This window comes from Stegastes partitus, unplaced genomic scaffold (genome assembly GCF_000690725.1).
Source record: "Stegastes partitus isolate 25-593 unplaced genomic scaffold, Stegastes_partitus-1.0.2 Scaffold1939, whole genome shotgun sequence".
NCBI classification, from domain to species: Eukaryota; Metazoa; Chordata; class Actinopteri; family Pomacentridae; genus Stegastes; species Stegastes partitus.
This window is the reverse complement of record NW_007579670.1, coordinates 85,571-110,880: the sequence shown is the minus strand read 5'-3', so window position 1 is coordinate 110,880 and position 25,310 is coordinate 85,571. Positions and strand designations below refer to the sequence as shown.

Here is a 25,310-nt window from a genome sequence, read left to right as displayed (position 1 = left end):
CGACAAGCGTAGGGCGAGGACCCGTCCATCACCGCTTGCAGCTTTAATATTATAATTGTAACCATTTTATCAAAAAGGCTTTAAATTTCTTCAAAAGCCTTTTCAACCTGGACAGGCCTTATCGAAAAGTTCATCACACAGTCCTTTAATACATGGGAAAAACTCTGGGAATTATGTAAGATCCTTGGAAAGCAGATAGACTGGAAATGTTTTTTAGCCTGTTTCCTTGTTACTACATGGAAAAAAAAAGGTATTTCTAATCAGGAGGGAAAGGATTTCATCACCAGTGGAGTGTGTTTGGAGAGGGAGCTAAAACTTACATGCAGTCCAGACAGTCTGGAGGTTGTTTGAGACGGTTTCCTTGTCTCAGATAATCATAAATCTCACTGTTTTCCACCCCAGGATATGGCGTCTGGCCCCGAGTGGCGATTTCCCACATGGTGACTCCAAACGACCACTGAGAGGAAGAAGAAATTAGTTAAGACAGACAGACAGAGAGGGGAAGGGCTAAGCAGCCTTAAAATTCCGTCAGAGTTTTACACACCTTGCCACACACTAGTCAAACATGAATCTGCACTGGTCAAACACAAGAAAAAAAGTCTAACAACCATGTTTGCCTGGGAGTATTTGGACATCCTGCGCTTGATTTTTTAATGCTTGCACCGTATCCACATGTTTTCTCACACACTCAGACTCCGAGGCCCCTAAAATATACATGCAATGTTTTCACCAGCTGTTATAGTTGATATCCGTCCCAGATGTTGGTCATGACGTATTTCTGTATATTTTGCTGTAGATGGGAGACGTTTAGGGGAATACATCAGAATTCTGTCCTAATGAGGCTAGTTAGTATTTTTATAGAGTGAAGACAGTTAATATTTCCCCACTGAATAAAACAAAAAAAATTGCTTTCCTCTGCTGTTGGAACTTGTGAGGACAGTTTAACATTACACATGCCTACCTCAGGACCTTCCCTTTACTTTAACAATTTGGGTACATTTAAATAAAAATCTGCTTTTTACTGTGGCTGGTTTCAACTATGCTTTCCCCCCTTTTTCCAAGTATTCCAGCATAATTCCCTTTTCCACTGTCAATCCATATATTAAACTGGTTGAACACAGTGTTTCCTCTTTAAAAGCTCCAAAACCTGGTGGAAAGTAATATAATTCTCTGAGCCTATATCCTCTAATCACAAACAACAGCCAGGTTTTTAACCCTCTAACATGTCGTTACCCTTTTAGGAAACATTACTTTGCATTGCATCTCCACGATGTGATTAATACAAACAGCAGGTGAACTAACCACGTCGCTCTTTGTGGTGTAGACGCGGTCAGCTAAGCTTTCGATGGCGATCCATTTAACCGGCATCTTGGAGATCCTCCCCTGTCTGTAGTAGTCGCCGTTGTAGATCTTCTTGGAGAGGCCAAAGTCGGCCACGCATACATTCATGTTTTCATTCAGCCTGAGACGAGAAAGCAGAGCGTTAGACTTAGAGTGCTGTGTTTTTAAGAAAGGGACATTAAGGCGGTGGTGGAAAACAGTGTGGTCCATAAGCTCAGTTTTGAGGTTGTAGGTACAGTTAAGTATTAAATCTTTCTGCTTTCTAATTCTGTTCCACTAAGTCTATTAGACAAATTGTTATTTTGTCAGTTTAAATTTTACATTCAACTCCTATGATCATCTTATAGGACATAACGTGATGTGAGTTACACATATTTTCAGTATTTCGCACTTCTGGGCTTTCCTTCTTTCCTGTGTTGCTTTGAGTTCTAGTTTTACTTCAGCCTTTGCATGACCGCTAAAAAGGGAAAGAGGACGAGCAAACAAGGACACCTACAGGAACCGAAAAAGTAAAAAGTGGAAGCAGAGATTGTGCTTACATGCAGTTACGGGCAGCGAGGTCTCTGTGGATGAAGTTCTTGCTGCTGAGGTACTCCATTCCCCGGGCAATATCGGTCATAAACTTCACCAGCATCTGAGATGGGAGGTACTGCAGGACAGCGCAGAGAGAATAAAGTTCATTTCACACCACAGCTGACATGTGTTTTCTGCACAGTAGGGGGCACCAGAGCACATCTTTTTAAAGGAGCCTGTAATCAGTCTGAACTGATTGCCCCCCTTTTCCCAGATACCAACAGCCTCCTCCTGTGGGAACAATGGGCTTCACCAGCACTGTGTTTTTTGAAAGTCTGCCGAACTCATAGACGTTTCGACATTCTGCGTGAGTCTTGCTTTGATTAGGCTCGTGTTTCTCAACATGACTCTTCGGGGACATGCTGCGTATTTTAGCTCTCGCTTCCAAAGAAACCTACTTCATCCATTAATAAGTAAAACTGCAAAGAGCGAAGACTCATCTCGCGTCTTAATGATCTCAGAGCGTACACGCTGCCAATTAGGTGTGGGTGGAGACCGACTTAACAAATACTTTACATCTGTGTTGAACTTTGGATGCAGTTTCGCTGACAGACACTGAACTGAACTTATAAACCCCAATCCCCATTACGCTGTTAAACTATGCGTTCACATGTGTGCTGCTGACTCTGTGCTTTTAGCTTGTTTGTAATCAGACTAACCACAGGACAGTCGCCAAGCCTCGAGTACAGCAGATAGCTGTGCAGGTCTCCATGTTTCATGTAGGGCAGGATGACCACCGGGGAGGGGTAACCTTCACTCTCCACAGTCTGCAGACACACACCTGAAAAAACACTTCGACTTAGTACACAGACACCAGGCATGTTCTGTACATTCAGAAACTAACATGACTTTACTCTTAACAGTTGGATTCATTGATTTAATATGATGCTATTTTTATGTGTTATTTTTTTGCCATGCAGATACAGATTTTTTTTGCTCTGCATAAAATACAGAAAATGCAGCAGGTCACGGCTAGTTTTTAGGCAGAAAGAAGTTCCGTGGAAAACTGCTTCCAGTGAGGTGTGTGCATTAACCTGGGGCAGTGTTTGAACAAACAAAGTTGTATTCATCTCCACTGTCTCCAAAACCTGAATTGCTTAACACCTATAAATAACATAAGCAGTCCAACTCCTGACTCACCTAAAAGCCTCATGACGTTGGGGTGGTCGAACTCCTTCATGCAGGCGGCCTCGCGTAGAAAATCTTCCATCTCTGAGCGTGTGCAGATGGCAACTGTAGAGGAGACGGTACAGAGGTGAGGCCACGTTGTGCAGCTCAGTGGGTAACACATGGCATTAATGCTGCACAGATGCCAGGGTAAGAAATAAACTTTTATTTCAAAGGACGTTTTGACTGCTGGATTTATTAAACCATGAATTCAAACATGTTAGCAGTTTTTTTTTTTACCACTAAGTTTGTTTTAACTTCTTCACCACAGCTTGAAACTGGCATAAAATTCACAAGGGTGGTGCTGTTTTTGCCTCCAAAACTCAGTTTTAATACAATTGACCTTACTTGGCCGCTACGGTTTATATGGTGTCAACCTTTTCTTCTGCCAATATTTTCTACAAACTGTGCCTTTGTCTGCTCTCTGATCAAAAACTGAGATTTTTGCCCCGAGCACTTGTTAATATTTCACCCATCGGGCTGCCTATCAAATGGCCAGTGTTCCGTAGATGAAGGGGTTCATTGTGGTGATTGCTCACTACTTTTACTGTCTACTCACTTTTCATGGTCTTGACAGCAACTTTGAGAACAGACTCCTCCTGAGTCAGCAGGCCTTCCATCACAGAGCCGAACTCCCCTGAAGAGAGAAATTAAAACACAAGAAAAACACGGTTCAGATGCACTTTTAGATGACACGTTAAATAGTGAAGGCTGGGTAAATCCCCGAGGCTATCACATTGCAAACTGTTTGACTGTATCCAGGTTCAAGACAAAGCAAATAGTGGTGCCACAGCAGAATAATTCTGACAATGTAGTGAAAAACAAAAGTGTTTCCAAATGCCTATTTTTACTTGGTATTCAGTCAGAAACTCCCTGAACTGACACTGTTAATCCAGTCTGTCCTAGAAATGAGACAAATGCAAATTGAAAAAAACAAACCAAAACAAAGCATTACCTTCTCCCAGAGTCTTTCCCAGGGTTAGTTTATGTCTGTCCACCATCACATCTTGGAGCTTCTGCTTCAGCTCATCGCTGATGCCGAGACTGTTCACTGAACAGGAAAAAATAAGGAATTTTAATGGTGCTTGGAGCCCAAAGCACATTAATTAACGCAGAAAAGAGAGAAAAACAGCTAGATTGTACCAAGCAGCCTCCCTTGCTTTTCCAAAACCACAATGCACAACACAAAGCCAAAAACAATGCGTCAATAAACACTGCCAGACTTAAACAACAATGAAAATGAGACTATAAGTGAACTGAAACAATCCGGTCTACTTGTAAAACTCAACAAAATGGACATTAAGTCTTTTCTTTTCATCTGTTTTGTTAATGCAAAAAGAATTAATTTTACGCGGCTGCACCATTTGAAGTTGGGTTCAAATAATAAATATTTGAGGCTACGCTCAAAGCCCTGTTTCAAACATCATTCTGCACTGTCCATTTTTATAAAATGTCATTATTAAATCCTAAAAACAGCTGTATGAGTTCACAGTGGGTTCAAATTTTATCAGAACGAACTATCAAAAAATTGGACTGAAACAACAAAGAAAACAAACATAAAGTGCAGTTGAAATATATGCAACAGCAAAACACAAACATGAGAAGTAACAAAAAAAACAAGCACAATTGCAATGACAGGCGGACTACGATGTAGAGATTATCTGACATTGGGTCTCTCTGTCCTCGTTTTTTCAGCAGTGGGACACACGAACCATGTGACCGTGCAGGGTCCAGGTTGGGTTGGGGAGGATTTAGGCTGGTCTGAATGTCCCTCCACAGCTGGCTGTCACTGAGCAGACTGTGCTGCAGACCTGAGCTCTGTTTTCACATCTGGGCCAGGATGTGACAGGGCAACAATATGCTCAGACATCCTCGTCCAGCTGCTGCTACACTATCAATCTGCCTCATGTTGGACAACTATGTACTCAGTCTGCAGGCATGTTCCAACACATGCTGGCGTGAACATATTTTAGCCAATGCAGGCAATAACCGGGGGCCCCAGGGTCTGACTTTGTCCTGAGAATTGGCCGAAATTACTGATCAACATCAGCAGCGTAAATCCCGCCCAAATCCCTCCAATCTGACTCCTTCCTTTATGGCCCTGTGCACTTTCCATCATTCACTCAGAGTACACGTTATCTCCTCATCTCTTTCTTTTGGCTCATCTCATTTTACCCACAGAATGGTTTTTGGCTCTTTTTTTCTCCTCGGTTCTGCCTTTCCCCCAGCCTCTTTGTGGCTGCGGCAAGCTGAGACTCGCGCATGATGCTTATACAAATATTGTGTGCACACCAGGGACAATGTCAGGGCTTGAATGTGACCCAGCTGTGTGAAATCTGAGTCTGTAAGCTGTGTTTACAGGTACGCATCACTGTGTGTAATCATACGGACTCTGAGGGATCGCTGGCTGGTGACAACACACAAACCACTGCAAAGCATTTCTTTACGGGTCGATCTGATAGCCAAATGGTTGGGATGCAAACCCAACGGGCTCAAACGCAGCCAAGTAGTGAGTCCTTGGTACAGTTTTCTGTCTTTCCTCACTGTGTAATAAAGTAGAAAATGCCAAAACAACAATCTTTAAAAAAGCCCTTCTTTGTATCCCACCAGCAGTAGGTCACTGCTCCACCTGGACAAAACCTGAAGTTCCCTCCTCATGCCGGTCGAGCAGCTCTTCATCTGTTGTGACACTCTGTTTAATTTTGAAATCCCATCCTTCGAAGGGGCAACATTAAGTCGCTTGCTCCCTGATGTAACTGTATCTCCTTCTCGACATCTTTAACCTCTCCGACATGCTACTAAGGATCACCTTCACTTGCTAAGTCTGTCAAGTCAAATTTAATTTTGCAATTCATGCCTGACTGCACAGGGCATAACTTCATGAACAGATTTGCTGCACATCTAATCGACCCGTTACATAATACATATAATACAGAGGGCACAATGTTTCTGGGGAGAATGTCATCTGACTGAACACTGCTGGGCTGTTATCACAGCTGTGGGGAATGAATTAACCCCTTCGCTGTCGCTGGCTTTGATCACCCAAACAAACTAAGGATGTGATTCCTGTCCTGAAACGTGGAGAATAGAGCTGTTGTTGTGTGACACGAGAGGCGCCGATTTCCTTCCACTGAACTGTTGGATCCAGGCCCAGGAAACGAGAGAAGATGCTACTTGTTTTGTACCTCTGTCCTCAGAGGCAGGTTTGGGCACGCTGCTAACAGTATCTCTTCCTGAGCGACAGTCAGGGGCAAATATAAAGTGTTCTGACAAACATGCCGGGACAGACAGGAACTTACATGTAGCCTCTGTAGTCCTGCGGCTGTAGGTGCGGCGAGCGCGATACCTGACCACCAGTTCTCCGCTTTCCATCATAGGTTCAAAGGCTTCCCTGTGAAAACACACAATCAAAACTTAGCAACAGGAGCTGAAAGCAAGCACCATAATTCACAAGACACAAATGTCTTGTTTTCCATCAGAATGCCTCAAAATGCAAGTGAGTCAACTAGGTCAAGGGACTGAAAAAAAAATATGAAACTTTTTGGGTTTGGCAGAGATATCGAGTCCCTCCCTTCCACCCACGAGGAGCACAAACAGCGTACGCACCCAAAGCGCGTCTCCTTGCGCCGCAGCTTGGCCACGTAAACAGCCATGAGCACAGCTATGGACACAGCGCCGGCGATGGCCATCACCACATACCACCAGTGCCAGGAAAAGGCCGGGGGCGACGACGGACCTGAGGAAAGGGGTGTGGACACAGAGAGATGAGTCACGTAGGTCTTATAAGATGGAGTGAAAATGCAAGATTTTTGAACATTTGAGGTAACAAAAGCAGCAATCATCAAGCTGTGATTTATTTTGTCCACTAAGGTGAGGAATTCACACCTATAGATGTATCACGTCGTAATTAGGCGGATTATTTATTGCTGCTTCCCACTTTGAGGATGCAGAACGGGATCTACGAGAGATGCTAAAGGTGAAAAGACGCTCGTTGTTGTGTTTTGCTACAGATGCAAATTCTTGGCATGCATGTCCTGTCACACTACATTCTTACAAGGGTTGTAGTGATAGTGACTGACATAAATAGTAGTTATAGCTTTGTAATTACATAGTGTACACTTATGATATACATATGCAGCATTATTGGGGCTAAAGATATGTTTCAGCCGGCCAAATCCATCCTCGAGCTAAATCTAGCGGATCTTTTCTTTCCAAAAATACGCTCATTTTCCAATTCTCAGAGCATCTTCTCTGTGTGAGTTCTTTCCATCCCGTCTCTCACACACTGAACTTTCACCCTCAACAAACTACTTCCAAACACTCACAACAACTCTTATTCATACTTGTCCTCCCCCGGCTTTCCCTGCCTCGTTTTCTCTTTTCATTTGCCATTCTCGTTGTTTGAATTGTCTGTCCGGCTCTATTAGACAAAGCAAACAGAGATGCTACACTCTTCCTGCCTGTTATAAATATTTATGATGCGTCTCCCCATTCACCCTCCTCCCCAACACCCCTCTTCCCCTTTCCCGTCTCTCTGAGACCCTCTCTTCTCTTTTTTCTCTTCCTTCCTCTTTTTTTTTTCTTTTTTTTCTTTCCCCAAATTACACAGGACGGGACTACCATGGAGGAACCCAGTGACAGAGAATAAGAAAGAGAAGTCTTGCGGTGGAAAAAAAACACCATGAGCTCACTTCTACTGTCACTGTGTCACTCGGTGTCACTCGGAGAGGTCACAAAAGAGTGCGTTTGTACATTTGCACGGATGAAGTCGGTTGGTACTCACCTCTGAATCCCCATATTTCTGTAAAAGCAAGAAAAAGGAGAGTTTAGGTTAATATTTTCACGTTCAGGAGGGGGAAAAAACTACAACCTCATTTTGCAAAAACTAATGCAAGGCTTGTGCTTGAAGGATTTACTTGAGGAAACAGAGAAAATCAGATAATTGCAAACAAGACGATTCACTTTTAAAGAAAACTTTATCAAACTTATTTTAGCAGTTGTCCAAACTAGATGTTTACTTTTTAAAACGGCATATTAGTTATTATTTTAGTCGTAGCTGTGAAGTTTCTTGTCACTCACGAGGCGTAAGTGTCAACGTCTGTGCGGGGGTCCAAGGCCCTTGACCCGCCCCTGTGTAGGCACACACTCGAAAAGTCACATTGGACAGGGGGACGGACAGGTTGATTGACAGCTCAGTGTCCAATCCAGTGTCCACAATAAACTGTCAACAAAAAGAAAGAAGAGGGACTGTCAGTATGCGGCAAACTGGATATTTTCTTTACCTCAATCACTTCAGAAGCCGTCACAAATGTGGATTTTGTTGTGGCTGACCTGCTGCGCTGCAGGCGTGCTGTACTCCACCATGTAACCCTGTAATTCTCCGTTCAGCTTCCCCGGAGGCCCCTCCCACGCCATCAGCACCTCCGTCCCATTTAGCACAGCCGTAACGTTGACAGGTGGGCTGTCTGGCACTGAAACACAACACACAACGGAGCTTTAAAGCATTTCACATTTCACACAGTTACATCTCTATTGAGTTGATGTGGGGTTAGGTAAGCATGTCGCTGAAGGTGTGGCGGTGTTGTCCTGTCAAAAGCCTGGTATGAAGGAGGATCCCGCAGCACTGTAACTGTGGGCTCGGTGGCCAGGGGCCAGTGGGCTGGGGGTGAGCCAGGCATGTGTTGTTTTGACAGCCTGGAGCCTCTGGGGTGTGTAGAACTACAACAGCTGGAAGGAGGAGATGTCAGAATGTGGAGAATTCTCCTTTACTGGGAGAAAAAGGCATCTGAGGGCACCACAGACAGGAGTGATTAGTGGAGTTCAGAAGCCTCTCTCTCTCTCTCTTTGAGTCCACACATGGTTGGAAAAGGTCAGGCGGACACACTCTGAAGCCTGCGTCCGCCTCCTTCACGTTGTCCCTTTTCTTCTGCTGCTGTATTCGCTCTTGCTTGCCTTTTCTTTTCGAGATTTCTGGAGCAGAGAGTGAAAAAGGGCTGCTGGCAGCCGAAATACCCAGCGGAGAGGAAACCTAGCCGAATAACATGCTAGAAATAGTGTGAGGAATTTGTGTACGTGCGTGTCGACGTGATTGATGCCCCGTATAGCACAGAAACCCAAGAAAGAGAGGACACGACTTATTCTCTTTGTTGGCGTTTGGTCTTTTTTTTTTTTGTTTCCACTCAGCAGGCTTTCAAAGTCACACAAACTAGCTGGACACCCACACACACCCACTCTAACACCCACCCACACACACACACAAGCTAAGTCACTGTGAGTTTGGGAAACATGGGCCAGCCTATGGATGATGTTATCAGGAAGCGTTTGGCGGGTGATTGTTTCCACATGTGGTCCCGGTTCAGCCTGCCAGCAGCAACGAAAACAACCTCCAAGTCAAGTTTGTTCCAGCAGTTCGGCTCCACCTATACGCCATCATCCCTCTGCCTCCTTCTCCACCTCTTTGTTGCCTGTCCACTCTCTTTTCTGTCGGTCTCCTCCCCGTCTCATCTTTCTTTCTTTCCCTGTCCACCATCCAATGTGATTCCATCTCCTCCTTTCCAAGTTTTCTTCTCGCTCACTGCCCTCTCTGTGGTAATGCCTCTCCTTTTTGTTTTTTCAGAGAGCTATGAGTTCAAGAGACCAGAGATGTTGACGTAAAACTTTGTGGAGGAAAAAACAGCTTTGCTTAAAAAAAAAAAAAAAAAACACTGGTCGAAAGATTTGGAAAAAGAGAACGTGTGCTGGTGGAGTTTTCCGAGATGCAGAAACGACAGAGTAAAAATGCCTCACACTGCTTCTTTGTCTTCCACATGAAAGCCGTCCGTACTTGGCAAGAGGCTGAGAAACAAACACTTGAGCCACAATTAGTTCACAACAACCAGAGGTTAACATCTGTATCCATGGCAGACTACTGTTTCACATCCTGCTGGTGGTGCCATTGAAAAATAAGTCTCAAATATCAACACTGGGAAGAGTTTGAACATCGGTTGGAAGCAGGGACTCTTTTTCTGTTTCCGTAGGCTTTATTTCATCTCTCAGTCTAGTTAAGCTCCACGTGGGTCAACACGTGTGTGGAAAAGGGTCATCCTTCCTCCAGGAACAGATTTATAACCCTGGGATCTAGAGCCCGGTCCCCATAAATGAAAACAAACTCAGCACTACACGGGAAACATGTTTTCCAGATCAGACGGAACACAAATATTAGCGTCATCAAAAAAAATGTCACAACTCCTAAAGACGTCCACCCTGTTTCAATTTTCATAGTGGAACAGACCGTCGCCTTCCTTGGAAACAGAGTCATTTAATGCTTGCGGTTGCATTTTAACCCAAACAGGATTAACTGTGACACATGTGTGTGTGTAGCGTGCCACATCATCATGACTCACTACAATCAGGACGGTGAATTTGGTTTCCAGTTGTTCCTTCTGGGGTCTTTTCAGACAGCAGTTATGTCACAAGAGTGTTAAATGGAATCAGGAGTCTATTAGTTTACCTTTTCAGTGTCTTAGATGCATTTCTGGAGTTATTTTTGGGAAGCAAAGGGAAAATGCACTGACAAGAATTGATATGTAAAACATAATCTCATTGCAGCTTTAGGATTAGGAGGGTGACATAGGTCGCTTCACTTCCTCTCCCACCGACCTCCCCCCCCGTCTCTGTTCTCTCATCCTCCAGGGAGAATAGTGGGCTTTGGGAAAATAGCAAAATGAGTGTTTTCTCAAAGCGCCCCCATCTCCCATTTCTCTGCTCTTCCATCCATTCCTTCCCCGCTCGCAACATCAAACCAGTTTTTTTTCTGTGCGTTTTTTCCCACAGTGCCTAGCTGTGTGCGCCAAAAAGAGAAATCACAGGTCACCCGAGGTCAGACAAAAAAAAAGGGGGGACATGAGAGATGAAGGAGTGAAGCTGAAAGACTGGATTCAGAAAAACTTGTTCAGCTTGTTTGGAGATGCAGGAAATAACTCTCTGAGCAATGTTTGTACGATTCGAGGCAGGAAAAGCCTACAGCAAGAAAATAAGTGCAAGTTAGGCCGCTTCATTTTAAGGAAATGAATGATGGAAATGAAGGAGGATGTCTGCAGTGGGATATTAAGACAGTGCAACATATATCTGCACAATTAATTAATGAAAGAACTTAAAGCTCAATAACAGAGCGCCACAGTGTTCAGCACTGATACCACTGAGGGGGACGTGGAAAATATGGCTGAGTCCACATCTCCTCCTGAACTGTCTTTGACCACAAGCTAAACCTTCTGTTTTTTTCCCCCCTATGACTCATTAGGACAAGTGCAGAGAGATCTGCCGGAGCAACAATCAACACCATTTAAAGGGAAATGATTGTAATTTGTGACTTTTCCACTGAAACGAAAGATTGCTTTAAGTTTTTAAAAAATAAAGAACAGAAACTTGAAAATCCGGACTGTGGCCAGAGTCTCAATAAGTGCTACTTCTTCCTCTTTCTTCTCCTGTTCACAAGAAAGTGAAAAATGCTTCATTTTCGGGTCAACAAGCAGCTTCCATTGTGGAAAGCCCCGATCATCCCTCCTGTGGCATATCTCTCCTCTTAGTGTACGCTATTTCCACTCCTATTTATCCAGGGATAGAGACAGCATGAGCTGGCATGGAAAATCCCACCTCAGTTTAAACTCAAACACACAGCAGCCTAGCATTACAGTTTGGACAGCGATCCTAACTGAAGCCTTTCAGGAGAATTTAACGTCCACCCTCGCCTTCCTCGTCTCCACCTCCTCTGTCCCTTCGATGCCAGTCGGCCTTCTACCTCCAGAGTTTACATTTGAAAATGGGTTCACGGAGGTGCAGTGGCTCGCATCTGGTATCCTTCATAAACAGAGACTAAGTAAAGGGGCACAGGAGGGAGTATTATGACTAACAGTGCACTGTAACTTGACTCCTTGTTATCATACAGTATGTTCCCAATAAGTCCTGACTCACTCAGAATCAAGCTGAAAAGCTGTCAACGGATTTATATCCGTAGTGAATAAGAAACACCTTAAAACAAGCTCAGGAAAAATATTGTGGGGCGAAAAATAACTTTTCGACAACCCCTTAGTGTCCCTGATCACATGAGTATGTCTTTGTATTCTTTAATAAAGCTTCTAAATAGTCAGTGTAAATGTGACTACACTGGAAGACTATGACAACTTCAATTCTAGATGGGAGAGAAAACCATAAAACTGACAGCCCAAGGCATGAAAAAGCATTAGAACACAGCTGCAGTGCATTATCCACGGCCTCAACAGAAAATAAACTATCATATCTGCAGACTTGAGTCACAATTTGGAAAATCCTGAAAGATTAAAATAGAAACAAGAAAGCAATAAGTAGACCTTGCAAAACCAAAATCTTAATATTTCATTACTAGGCCAAATATATATTGTACATCCCCAGCAACCTTTGTCTAAGCTGTGTTATAAAACACTGAAACTGGTTTAAAATACAAGCTGGAAAAATAAAACCCTTTACCCTGACTTTGACATGGTTCAGGTATTGGAGATTGTAATGTAGTAAAATATACAAGTAATTCTGTTGGAACAAACTGGGTGCTTATCCATCCATCCATCCATCCATCCATCCATCCATCCATCCATCCATCCATCCATCCATTCATCCATCCATCCATCCATCCATCCATCCATTCATCCATCCATCCATCCATCCATCCATTAATCATCGCTAGGGTCTTGGGGGGCTGGAGCCTAACTGGGTGTGTGTTTTATTTATATAAAATGATAACAAAATTCCCAAAAAGTGACTAATTGGCATCTGCTAGTTGTTGTGCAGTTTCTTTCCGGAACTGGTAAAAGTGAAGGGCAGGAATGGGAGGAGAGTTGAACTTAGAGCTCAGTCAGTAGTCAGATAACACGGCTTCGGCCTTGACACACTTCTGGGGAAGTGATCCCACACACACCCACATCCAGACAACTCATCCATGGTGAAAACAAACATCTCTGCACTGGCAGGACTCACCTCCTTCTTTGGTGCGTAGCTCCACCCAGGGCGTCCAGTCGGACGGGCCCTGGCTGCTGTGACAGGCCACCCTGACGGCGTAGAGGCTGTGGGGCTCCAGGTCCCCGATGAGGTGGGTGGCTGGTGGGATGTTCACGTTCTGGTTGTGGATCAACTTATCTGGGCCCGCCGTGAAGGACTCGCCTGAATGTTTGGCCTGGAACATTCAGATAACAAACGTAAATTTATTACAGCCTCTAACTTTCTTAACGCTGCATTTAGACTGTGCGGTGGGATGTGGCGGTTAATTTGTTTTATTGCTTTATGGCACAAACAGGAAGCCGCTGTTTTGGTGCAAACACAGCTAAAGCCGCAGTTTTGGCGGATAAACCACTTTGAACATAATAATAATTTTAAGTAAAGCCAAAGAAAAAAAAATACAAAGAAACGTCCACAAATGCAGAACAAACAGAAACATATTTTTGTGACAGACAGGAACTAGATTCAAATGTGCTATCTATTAACACTATCACTGACACCTCCATCAGTAAAGTGTTATGTCTAAATTAATAATAGCTAACATGTCACAGCTTTATACTAAGACACGGAGAATGACAGATAGGAAAAGATGCAGTCTGTGCAATTAAAATATTTTTTTCTTCAGTTGTTTTCTCATGTTTTTCTCTGTATCCACAGTAACAGACAGTATCATGTATGAGGTACTGTGGAAGAAAAGATAAGCAGCAGAACTGGCATGTAACGCTGCTGCTGGTGTGGGGGGGGGGCAGGGGGGTGTCATTAGGTGTCGATTTCCAAAAATGGTGTAAAATCTGCTTCACTGCTCCTCTGAACGTGACCCAGGCTCAGCAAGGTACACCGAAAGCAGAACTCATCAAGCCCGAATCACAAGCCGAAAGCTGCTGCCTCTGCAAACTTTTTGCGGTAAACACATTTAAAGAGGAACACAAGGTAGGAAAAAAAAATCCTTCAATGCAGCAATTTAAAAAACCACATTAAAGTTGCTGCTGTAGACCATTGTTCTGCTGTGTTGCTCATTATCAAGCAGCCCCTGCAGGCTGCACTTGGCAGGGAGGGCCTTACAGTTAAAAACATATAAATAACCGTAATAAAAAAAAGTGCACAGATTCTGCGTGAGCGTGTGTGAGCAGGTGTTGATGTGCGCCGCTTTGTTGCTGATTTTCCAAACAAGAGATTTCAGAGGTCACACAAGTAGCAGGGTGGGTGATTTGTTCCTCATGGCATGAGTTAGGTGGCGTGATCCCAAGAAATATTAGGCTGCATGAGTGAACGCTGCATGAATGTGTGCGCTTGTGAGAGTAAAAGAGTCGAGTCTTTACTATGAATCACCGTCGAGCCTGTAAAACAAGTGTGTTTAATCTAATAGTACAGCTCAGCTCTGAGTCACATTTCGTCCTGAATTCCTCTGCTATGGCTCAGACTCACAATACCTGCTGTCTGTCACTGCCTTTTCCTGTTTTCTCCAACAGACTTTCTTTCTTTTCTTTTTTTCCCTCCATCTCTATTTTATGCTTCTATTCGTGGAGCACAGTCTTTCTGCTCTCGACATGTCACCTTTTTTTTTTTTTCTCTTCGCTAAACAATGAACCGTTAAATTCAGATTTTTGCCCCGTTTTGCTGAGGCAGGCCCCTTGTCTTGTTCCCCTGTGAGGGTGAGGGGCTGAGGGGAAGGGGGGGGCAAGAGCAGCAAGAGGTATGAGGGGCAGCTTTATTAGAACCAGACGTTTAGGGGTGGTGCTGCGCTGCACGAGAGAATGTTCCTCCTCTCGGCAATGAGCTGTAATGGCCACAAAGCAGGATAGTGGCAGAGAGACACTGACAGAGGGAGAGAGAGGGAGTGGTGCTGCATAATATTAGTCCAGGAGGCCACTTTCCCAGCGTGAAACCTGATCCACTGCTCCATGAATAAAGCAGGGAGGGGTAGAGGATGAGTTAAGCGAAGAAAAGAAAAGCAGGCTCTCTTTTCTTTAAAATTAGGCTCGCAAAAGGTAAGTCTCTGGTCTTTGGAGTCCTGCAAACAGAGGCTGAATGATGTGCTTGCTTAACATGCAAGTCAAACAGCTGCAGTGATTTTTCTCAGCTAGTCGTGGCATTCCCTTTATCTCACATTGTCTCACCTGCACAGAGCAGCGGATTATCGGGTAGTCGCCTCCGAAACCGGGCTGCCATGATAAACGGAGTGAGGTCTGAGTGGTCTCCACAGCTCTGATGTTCTGAGGCTGGCCTGGGAGGACTAAAGAGAGACAGAAAGAATAAACAAAGATAGAACAGCAAGGAATTCTGAGCAATAAAAAGTACATCCAGACTAAGTGAAGTGTTTGTGGACACCTACCAGTGATGGTACCAGACCCAGAGGTGGCCACACCCTTGAGGTTGTGGGCTTCACAAGAGAAGGTGCTGGTCCTGTTCAGACCTGGATGATAAAATCAAACATGCACGTGTGAAGAGGAAGCACATCGGGTCTTTTGAAACCAAGAATACTTGCGCAGCATGCTGAGTTGGACTTAATGTTAATGTGAGAAACAGTGTGAAAGTTCAAACTTAAGTGAGAACAGCGCGAGCGGAGCAGTTTCCGTAAATCGGCACGCTCTTTCTTTCGGTACATGCTTAGCTTGTGTGTGCTGGTTGATGTGAAAGCACATTTTTGAGAGTGTGACGGTCGTAGATCTAGAACGGGCTTTTAGAGTTTTTCGCTAAACAAATAAAACACATCTGCTAGAAACGGTGCGTACCCTCCCTAAACCTGAAGCATCTTACTGCCACATTTCACCAAAATCAGACCTCCAGCTGTGAACTTTTAAATATAATATTTTTCATGGAATATTTAAGCAACCCTCCATCTGACACCTTCTCATCTGGTTAAAACTGCTCGTGTGAGACTTTTTGTTTAGATTACAGCTACTGCTGATTATAGATTTGCTTTTTAATAGTATAAAATTATGCCAACATATCCAGTACAACCTCTTTAGGTTTTGTCCAAATGAGGTCAATGATAGACGGATACATGAAGTCTTCGACCATTTACCTTATTAGCTGTTTCAGATTTTCTAAATCAAGCTATATTGTCTTGATTTGAATGTAAAGATAATCAATATATGCATGCATGGGTGCCCCTACAGCTCACCTAGTTGAGCAGGTGACCCATGAACATGGGGTATAGTTCCCCAATGCAGCGGTCGTGGGTTCGACTCCTGCCCATGACCCTATGCTGCAGGTCTCTCCCCCTTTCCTGTCTGTCTCTACTGCTCTAAAGTAAAGGCAAAAGCCCCCCAATATACACACATACATGCACAGTAAACACTCATTTGAGGATTTACAGGTCGAAAGACATCTAAGTTAGACTAAATTAGATTCAGATGACAATAGTTTGGGGCATCTTGGTCACTGTTGTTCCATGAATGTTTCAGTAGGACCTGCTTTATTCTACACCTAATCATTTAAATGCTGCACAAACAATGTGGTCATTTTTGATCAAAGTCAGTCCGATGTCAACCACCAATTGACCAGAAAATCAGTTTTACACAAAGTTCCAACTAGAAAATTGAACATAACTTCATTACAAGCACCACAGACCCTCTCTGAACCTGACGGATCTCAAACGCATCGAGTCTGAAATCGCAGACTTTTCAGTTTTTCAAGTGTGCAGCTTCCAAAGTGCTGAGAGTTAAACTTTTTGTTGCGGCGCGGTTTGGGGGACAAAGAGGGTGGTCGCGCTGAGGTGCAAAAGGCTGAGCTGCTGCCTTCAAGAGGCTCCTCTGAAGGGGGCAAAACACTGTGACACACGCTGACATTCAACAGAGAATGAGTCTTCTGACAAAGTGACTCACAGCGTGCTCACACACTCCAAACATTCCACAACACAACACAGGCTCACACACGGACGCACACTGAAACATGTGACATTCAAGTTTTATCACTGTTATCTAACACCCCAACATTGTCAATCAGCCACAAAGTGAGACTCGCACAGAATCACGCAGTGTGTCGCGCTGCGCCAACGGCACCAAGCCTCCATTGTGTCGAGGCCGGAAAAAGAACGGGGGCCACGATCCTCACCCGGGGTGGTGAGAGTGAGGGAAAAAAAGGAGGGAGCGAAGGGTGAGGGATGACCACTGGCTGTGTGACTGAATGAACTGACCATCAGGCCATCTCGAGATTGCGCCACTTGCTCCTCCGTCTCCTTCCTTCCCCTCTTGGACAAACCGCAAAACAACAATCACTCACCAGCTGAAAATGTCAGAACTGGTCACTGGGAAGAAGCTCATGATCTTTATAGTACTGATCAACAATGTCAGCTGGTCATGACAGAGCGGGATCCTGGTGCTGCCTTCCTTTAACCGACAGGTATTAGATCCGTGACATACTGTGCTTTCCTTTGTGTTTAAACACTCAGACATCTTGGATTTAAGCTTGCAGCTACTTTCATTAATAAATAAATCACCACTTTGATCAAAAAGTGGTTACGTGCATATGCAAAGAAATTCAAAGACATAAGACATTAGATGGTCAAATCCTCAATCTGAGAAGCTGGAATCCGAAATATTTCCACATTTTTTTTGTTTGATAAATAAATATTTCCGCCCTGCACATGAAATGAAAGTAACAGTGAGGTTAGAAGCGCTGATTTCAGCAGAAAGCTGAACTAAACATGCAGACAAACTAGATACTAGACAAACTTTTATTCCCGTAACACTTCAGATTATTTAACACTATATAAGGACTTCCTTTAATAAACCATCTCAGACACAAAGTAACAGGAGCATGAGCTGGCCTTGATTTCTTGATGGCTGGAATGTACTTCATGCCATTTCTCTTTATGGGCTTCTTGAACGATTATTTGCGTTCGCCTCGGTTTGGACCTGTGGTCTACCAGAGCAGCTGTCCATTCCAGAGATGTGAGTGTAGGTTACCGTCAAACAGTGCTGGTCAACACCAGGCAGCCAGTTCTGATGAGTCAAACCAGAGCCTTCGACCGAACACTGCTGCCTACTCCTCCTTTTTATCCGACTGACTCAGCCTGCCCCCTCCCCGCCACCGGACCAGCTATCTGGCACGCAGCTGCGGTTTGTATTCGAGCAGCAACAGAACCCTTCTCCTTTCTCTGCTTCTTTTTATCTCCCCTGTGTTCCCTGCACATCAATTTTCCGTCTCCCAATTGTCCTCCTTGTGCTTGCCGCTCTGCTTTTTACCCGCACGACCACAAGGCACGTCCTCAATGGATCCGCTGGCGGCGTGCCAGGCGGGCTCTCTCAGGGGAAGACGGTTAGTTGGTGGTTTTGTTTAAGCCGTGGGAGGGGGATTTGGAAGGCTTTGAAACGCAGGAGATAGTTGTTTAGTCGTGATTGAGGCAGGTCATTATAATCAGTCCAAATGGGTTCAATCAGAAACAGTGATTCTGAAATTATCTTGTTTATAGTAATTTAAAAATGCTGCTGGTTGGGGCGGCCGCCTGCTGACAGTAACTAATGATTAACTGCTTAGTCTATTGAGTTAATCAGCAGAAATCAGATAACTGATCGGATAATCTTCTGGTAGCTGGTTTTAAATTGTTAAAAGTCTTTTTAAACAATTTATGTAACTTTAAGCTAAATTAATTTGGACTGATCTTTCTTTTTAAGCCCTGTACGCTTTTTTTAGGTGTATTTTTCACAGTTTATGGACTAAACAATAAAGAGTTCATTTGCAAAAACAGATAACTCCATCGTCACAAACCTTCAGAAAACCCACTTTTCCAAGATCAGTCAAACCTAAGTTATCTCTATTTTTGTCGTGTCATTTCTACTCAGTCAAATCCACTCAACTTCAGTCTGATACTATCTCACGCAAACAACAAAAAGTTATCTGTTTTTGCAAATGAACTCTTCACTTGCGGTCCCACACTGTGCTGCATCAGTACAAAGCGACAGCGCTGGAGGAGCTGACTCAGACTGTACGTTTTCATGACTCTAGCTAAGCTGTCTGCTGTCTGTGGTTTTGTGCGCTGACTTAGCAGATAGTGACGGATGGTACCTGTGAGGTTGAGCGTGGAGGGTGACAGGGCCACAGGGTCCGCCAGGGAGTTGAGAGGAGCCCCGTCCTGCAGCCAGATCACTCTGACCGGCTCCGGAGGTCCGTGGGCCACACAGCTCAGGCTCAGGGAGACGTTGGCCACTACAGACATGTGCTGAGGCTCCACGGAGAAATGAGGAAGGCCTGAGAAGGAATTCAGCTGAATCAGGGTCTTTTTCTCTTTAAACAATCCAAATACAGCTGGAGCCCTCATATGAAACTTGTTTATTTTTGTAGCTCTGGCTGCTGAAGACAGACCCACCTTCCAGCTGAATTCTGCCCTCGTCAGACAGAGTCTGGTGGCTTTCTGAAAAAACAGCACATCTATAGGAGCCCATGTCGGGAAGCTGGACCTTCTCAATTCTGTTGTGCACATAAAGGGGAAGGAGGTGTTACAGATCATGAAAGAACAAATCACAACATTAAAACAGAGGAGGCACAGAAACTCCAGCCATACCAGAGCTAAATACATTAAGCTACATCAGGGGAGACACATGCGCTTTTACTTGGATTATATAATGCTTCAGACTTCATTTTAAAGTGCTCTATCGTGGCTGGAAGTCAACATGGTGACATAAAACACCAACAGGTTCAGCTAGGAGAAAAGACGAGGTGCAGAGACAGGAAATACATGGAATCACAGATGCATGTCTGACATTTTTAGGGCAGGTGTGGCTGCCTCTCATTAGATGATCCTTAGATCTCATGCCGTCATTTAAACAAAAAGCAGCCTGCAAGAGTCACAGATAAAACCGCTTCCTACCTGAGCGTGCTCTTGATTGTCCAGCTGTTGCTGCCGGTGAGGCCTTGGAACTGGTTGGTGTCTGCATACAGAAGCGGCACGTCGTCTCTCAGCCAGACCACGTCCGGGGGGTCTTCTTCCTCGCCCCCTGTTCCCTTCAGGGTGCAGTGCATCGTAACAGGTTTGCCCAGTGAGGAGATGACGGTGGTGGGACTCCGTTCAAACTCCAGATCTTTGATTTGAGGGAGGAAAGACGCAGGAGATGGGGTTAGTCGTCCAAAAACTAAGATCTTGTGTTAAGAAATCAACAGTTCCTGCTGATGTCTTTGCCTTCATCTAGTAGAGAAATGATGCTGGAAATCACGTAACAATATGCTTTTTACACTTTCAGCCAGCAGGTGACTAATAACAAATGAAGGATTACTCAGTCCCTTTCAGAAATAAAGATTTATATCATAATTAAGATCATTAAAAAAAACACCATTAAGAAAGAGAAATGTGAACACATTACACATGGCAATTATTTTTTACTTACTTATCAATTGTTATGATTAATTACATATTTTTTTGATTTACAAATAAGCACATAGTCTATCAAATGAAACAAAAATAGTGAAAATGCTCATCACAAATCCTCCTAGCTCTGGGGGTTTAGTCCATGACCCAAAGATTTTCAATTTATAATGATATGAAGCACAGAAAAGCAGCAAATATTGACATTTCACAAGCTGCAGCCAGCACATTTTGGTTTAATGAATGACCTAAACACTTAACTGCAATTGTTGACTTACCAATTAGTCAACTGACCTTTTCACCCCTAAAATCCTGATTTGGTTATGGGTCCGACAAATGCTAATTATGTCATGCTTAGATATGATAACAACAGGTAAAAGGCAGAGTTCATCCACCGACACGCTGGCTTTAAAAGGAGTCTAGTTATCTCCTCACTGATAGTGGGGCCGACCTGAGAAGGACAGCGCTGATACTGGGACAAAGGTCTCTTGTGAGAGGACGCCTGCTCCTGCCGCTGCTAAGACACTGTCTGAGAACAGAGAGCTCGATACGAACTAAATTAGAATCAGAGTTTCTCACAAACAGCAGTGACGGGCCAGCAGGTTGTCTGCCAAGATGTCTGACAGTCTGTTCAACATCCAGAAAACGTTGAAATATGACAAGTTCAAACTTCTCTGGCTGGTTCTTCTTTTCCTCTCTGTTAAAACATTCAGCAGAAATGACTCCTGATGATGTTGAAGGAAACCATGCAAGATGTAAGAATGCCTTGAAGCTGGCAAGGACACATGGGCAAAGATGTCTTCTGCAGAAATGCGTAACATCTCTTCTGCAGCATTAAATGTAAATTATAAGCAACCGATCAAGGAAAGGCGGAACTTCTCCTGGATCTGACAAAAAAAACATCAACTGACTGAGGATGTGAAAACTTTGCTTGCGCTCTTGAATTTCAGGGCAAGAATAAATCATGCTTCTTTCACTGAGTGACGCCTGTAAAGATTTTCTCAAGCTTGTCAGCCCGCCCTCCTAGTCTGTTTCATGGTCAACCTTCGACCTTCGACCCATCACTGCGACCCCAAAGGTTTCCACTGGAACCGTCTCGCTCACATAAATAACTGAGCCGCAGCAAACAAGACCTCCAGTTTAAAAGGCACATTTTGGCGGCACTTGTTTAGCTCCTAGCTGCGCCCGATGCACCTACACACAAGCCGACATCCGAAAAGCTTGTTCTGGGAGCGTGCAATAAATGAAGGGGCCCGCTGAGTCTCTGCTCCACCGCCTCTCTGTCTCCGTGTGCTTTTTGGCGTTAAAAGTCATTCCTCCTTTTATTTTTAAGCTTGGCTGAGCTCTTTCAAGAATCTGCATGACCCTGACTTTGTTTTTTTTCCGCTGCTGCACTGAACAAAAACAGCCCTACTTTCTTTCTCTGTCTCTTTTTGCTGCATTCATTTAATAATAAGCTTGTAAACCTTTTATGAGGGTGCAGATAGAAAGGGAGAGCAGGCCGTGGATACACTATGTGTGTGTGTGTGTGTGGGCTGTCTGCACTGATTCATTTGTGCTTAACTGCTCCGTGTCCTCCCTTTTGTCCCCTGAATTCCCCTGGGGTCCCACACTTTTTTATTTTTTTTCCAGGATCCCTCTTATTTCCACCCTGCCCCAACTCGTACACTCTCTCTCTCTGTGAAAATGCTCAGATGTTAAATGTCAGTGGACGTGCACATACCAAAAATACTCGACACAGGCTAAGCATTTATCCTCCTCTCACTCCCTCCTTTATCTTTCTGGCTTTTTAATGCGGCGTTATTCAGGCCCTTGCATTCACTGCCGCGCCTTTGCCCTCTTGCTCCTTTTCATGCCATTCTTTGGATTCATCGCTACACATTTTGCCACCTCCCCTCCAAACTCTTTCTCCTCCGCTCTTGCCCCCCGAACCCCATCCATCATTTCACTGCTCTGAGTCTGAGTCAGACCGGCTCTGACTCACAAACCGAAGCATTCGGCCCCTCTGAACCCCTCCTCATCCTTCACATCCCCTCACTCTTGGGCCGCGGCCATCCCCACATCCAAATAGGAACTGAGGCATCAGGAAAAACTCTGCTTTGAACGTCTGAGCTTGTAAATCACATCGGCGTCTAGTAATCTCTGTCCCTGCCGGTCATACATCTACTCAGGGCTGAGGCTCCCAGAGAGACAGCGTGACCATGATGGTCAAAACACATGAGTTGACAGGTGGAGGCCCCAGAAGGGACTCCCATGTTTTCATCTACTGGCTGCCATAGCTGACTTTTCCCATTGTTTTTACCAACAACTTTCATTCTAAGTACAGATCAGGCTTTCTAGAAGTAGGTTTACAGGGTTTCTTGATGTAAATAACCCTGTTTATATCGAGACTACTTCTTAAAGTAGTCCAAATCCTTTTGACAGAGTCACCTCTCATGCTTGTGGAGTGAATCTAATGATATTTTCTCAATTCCCAGCATGATTGACTTTAAATTGCTGCCTTTTCCATTCCTGCAGCACATGTCTCAAATTCCACAATGCTCTGGAAATGCCATGACTGCTGGGAACCCTGGTCTGGATACCTAGTTAGCATATAATCCCAGCAAGAGTAAAGATTCAACACAAGCATTCAGGCTGCACCTGATTTCTAAAACACGGTCCTGTTGCCAGTCAAAGGGGGATAAAAACCTCCCAACAACCTTCAACAAAGGCAGAAAACTATTAACGTGTTTAAATCCTCAGCAGGATTCAGCTGAATGAATCAGTAAAGTCTAGATTTTATTTGCTTTCTTTGATCACCTTGGTTTAAAAGGTTTTCTTTTATTAGCGTAATTAATTCCTGCATGCAGGCCAGATGTTGAACGCCCCTTGGAGCTGTGGTTGCACTCGCTACCCCAAAGCAAATTGGTTTAATGTGTTAGGAGCAGAAAGCTGACTGGGCTAATTGCTCATTACGATGTTTTTCCTCGCTCTGAAGCCGACAAACAACAGTCAGATTGGATAAAAAAAAAAAAAGCCGCTGCTGTTTGGTGTGAGTGAAACCTTACCTGACAGTGTCCCGGCGGCTGCAGGCTTCCAGGTCAAAAACATGACAGCGAGGGTGAAGAAAGACCATTTAGAGCCGTTCATGGTTTCTCTTGAGAGGAGATCACGTCTGAAAATGAGCTTCTTAAGGAGAGCAGTCATCTTGGAAACATCGCAGAACTCCATCACCGCATCTCAGCAGCTCCACGATCCAAAGTTGTGCGCAAAGTGAGAAAAAAAAAGTTTCGCTGTGACTTGCTAATGTGTGAGTATCCACAAACGGGACCAAAACAAACCGGATCCTGTCGTTTCAGTTCCCTTTTAAAAGGAGACACAAAAAAAGAAACAATCTCCCCGCTGCTGAGAAGTCTTGTTGCTTTTCCTCAGTTGTTTTGGTTCCAAACGGAGGAGGTGTTGTGTCCACCAACTTACCCAAAAAGCGCACAGCTAAAACGCGCACTGAGCTTTTCCTGATTAAGTTGTCCAAACCCAAATCTATTTCTAGCAACCGAGGGAGTATTTTTAAACCACTCTTTCCTGCAGTCTGCCGTCCAAAGTCTCTCTCTCCTGCCCACCGGTTCCCTCAGACTCCCTTAGACATTCCCCCTGGCTTTCTTTTCCCTCTCCCCCCTTCAAACAGGATTCAAATTCCTCAACTCAAGTTCTTTCCACCCTCCTCCTTCTCCTCCACCTCCTCCGTCTCCACAGTCTCCCTCCTTTTCTCAAAGGATGTGAGAAACCCTGCGGCATGCTGATTGTCTCAACACAATCCCCCCCATTCGCTTTTTAATTACACACGGGTCCCCAGAAGTTGTAAATAGCTCCGCGAAACAAGCGTCTTTCCCGCTTGAAACACTATCAAACGCAGAGCTGCGCGTTTCCATGTGTGGCTCAACAACAACACAGAATGTAAATACGTCTGAATAAATGAGAAACAATGAGTTAAAAACATGTTATTTGCTTAACCTGACTCACTTATTCCGGTTAAACAAAGTTGCTGTCAAAGTTACCTGCTTCAGTTTCACATGTATGATGCAGAACTGCCCGTTTTTAAGCGCATGATGTGTGTTTTTATGCGTAAAATGTTGTTTTGCATGTTTTTTTTTTAATGCATAGATTCTGCAGAATGCACACACAACTCCAACAACACAACTGTTTAAATTATATGTTAAGTTTAATAAAGTGACTTAATCAGATTATAAACTATTTCAGGTCACAAGTTAAAAGTTTGAACAGTTCTAAATCTATTAATCTTTATTCATCCAGTGTCTTATTACAGGACGGGACAAGCCAAAATGGCTAAAATAAAAGTAATAATATTCACACTATTTTGTTTGCATATTTTTCTGACTCTGCATTACCAGGATTATGTCATCAGCGTCTGGGAATTTGTTTGAACGTACAGTTTCAGCCAAAACAGTCTGAAGTGTCATCAGCTGTAGTCTAAATAAATGCCCCTGATTCCCATCTGAGTTTGAGTCTTGTTGTGTTGTTGTTGTGGGCTGTCATGTCTGAGATGTCTGTTTGGACTGAGGTGAGGCTGGCGCTGGCCGCCTGGGAGAAGGCCCTGTCCAGTTCACATACCATTCATGAATAATTGATTTGCTGTGTAGATTTTTTTTTTCCCTTTTTCCCATGAAAATGATGGGAGGTGCTGGAACTCAGGTTGCGAGGACCTCGGTCCCACTGGCCCTTTAAGAGTGGCTCTGTGGACAGTGTTGTGTTCCCAGGGTCTTTAATAGAGACAGAGAGGGACTGAGAAAGACCCCATTGTATATGCTTTCTTTTCAATAGGAGCTTGAGCAATGGTGCTCTCACTGCTCCCAGATAGAAGCATGGCGAGAGAGAAAAAGACGGGAAGGGAGGGAAGAGGGGTCACAGAGGGGGTCCAGTACAAGAA

At 44.2% G+C, this 25,310-nt stretch overlaps 1 protein-coding gene across 1 annotated transcript; it reads right to left on the bottom strand.

The window, feature by feature from the left end:
- Positions 1-298: 298 nt before the first annotated feature.
- axl (AXL receptor tyrosine kinase) lies at positions 299-24,043 on the bottom strand. Its single transcript, XM_008303122.1, has 19 exons — positions 23,434-24,043; positions 19,895-20,105; positions 19,394-19,494; positions 19,093-19,275; positions 15,416-15,496; positions 15,201-15,316; positions 13,066-13,261; positions 8,413-8,552; positions 8,161-8,302; positions 7,865-7,882; positions 6,688-6,817; positions 6,381-6,472; positions 4,037-4,132; positions 3,641-3,718; positions 3,055-3,147; positions 2,574-2,695; positions 1,881-1,990; positions 1,303-1,462; positions 299-457 (listed from the first exon to the last, which is right to left on the bottom strand). Exons 1-19 carry the CDS (start codon positions 23,594-23,596, stop codon positions 317-319), a joined length of 2,373 nt encoding a protein of 790 aa, XP_008301344.1. The 5' UTR covers positions 23,597-24,043; the 3' UTR covers positions 299-316.
- Between the last annotated feature and the right edge of the window lie 1,267 nt (positions 24,044-25,310).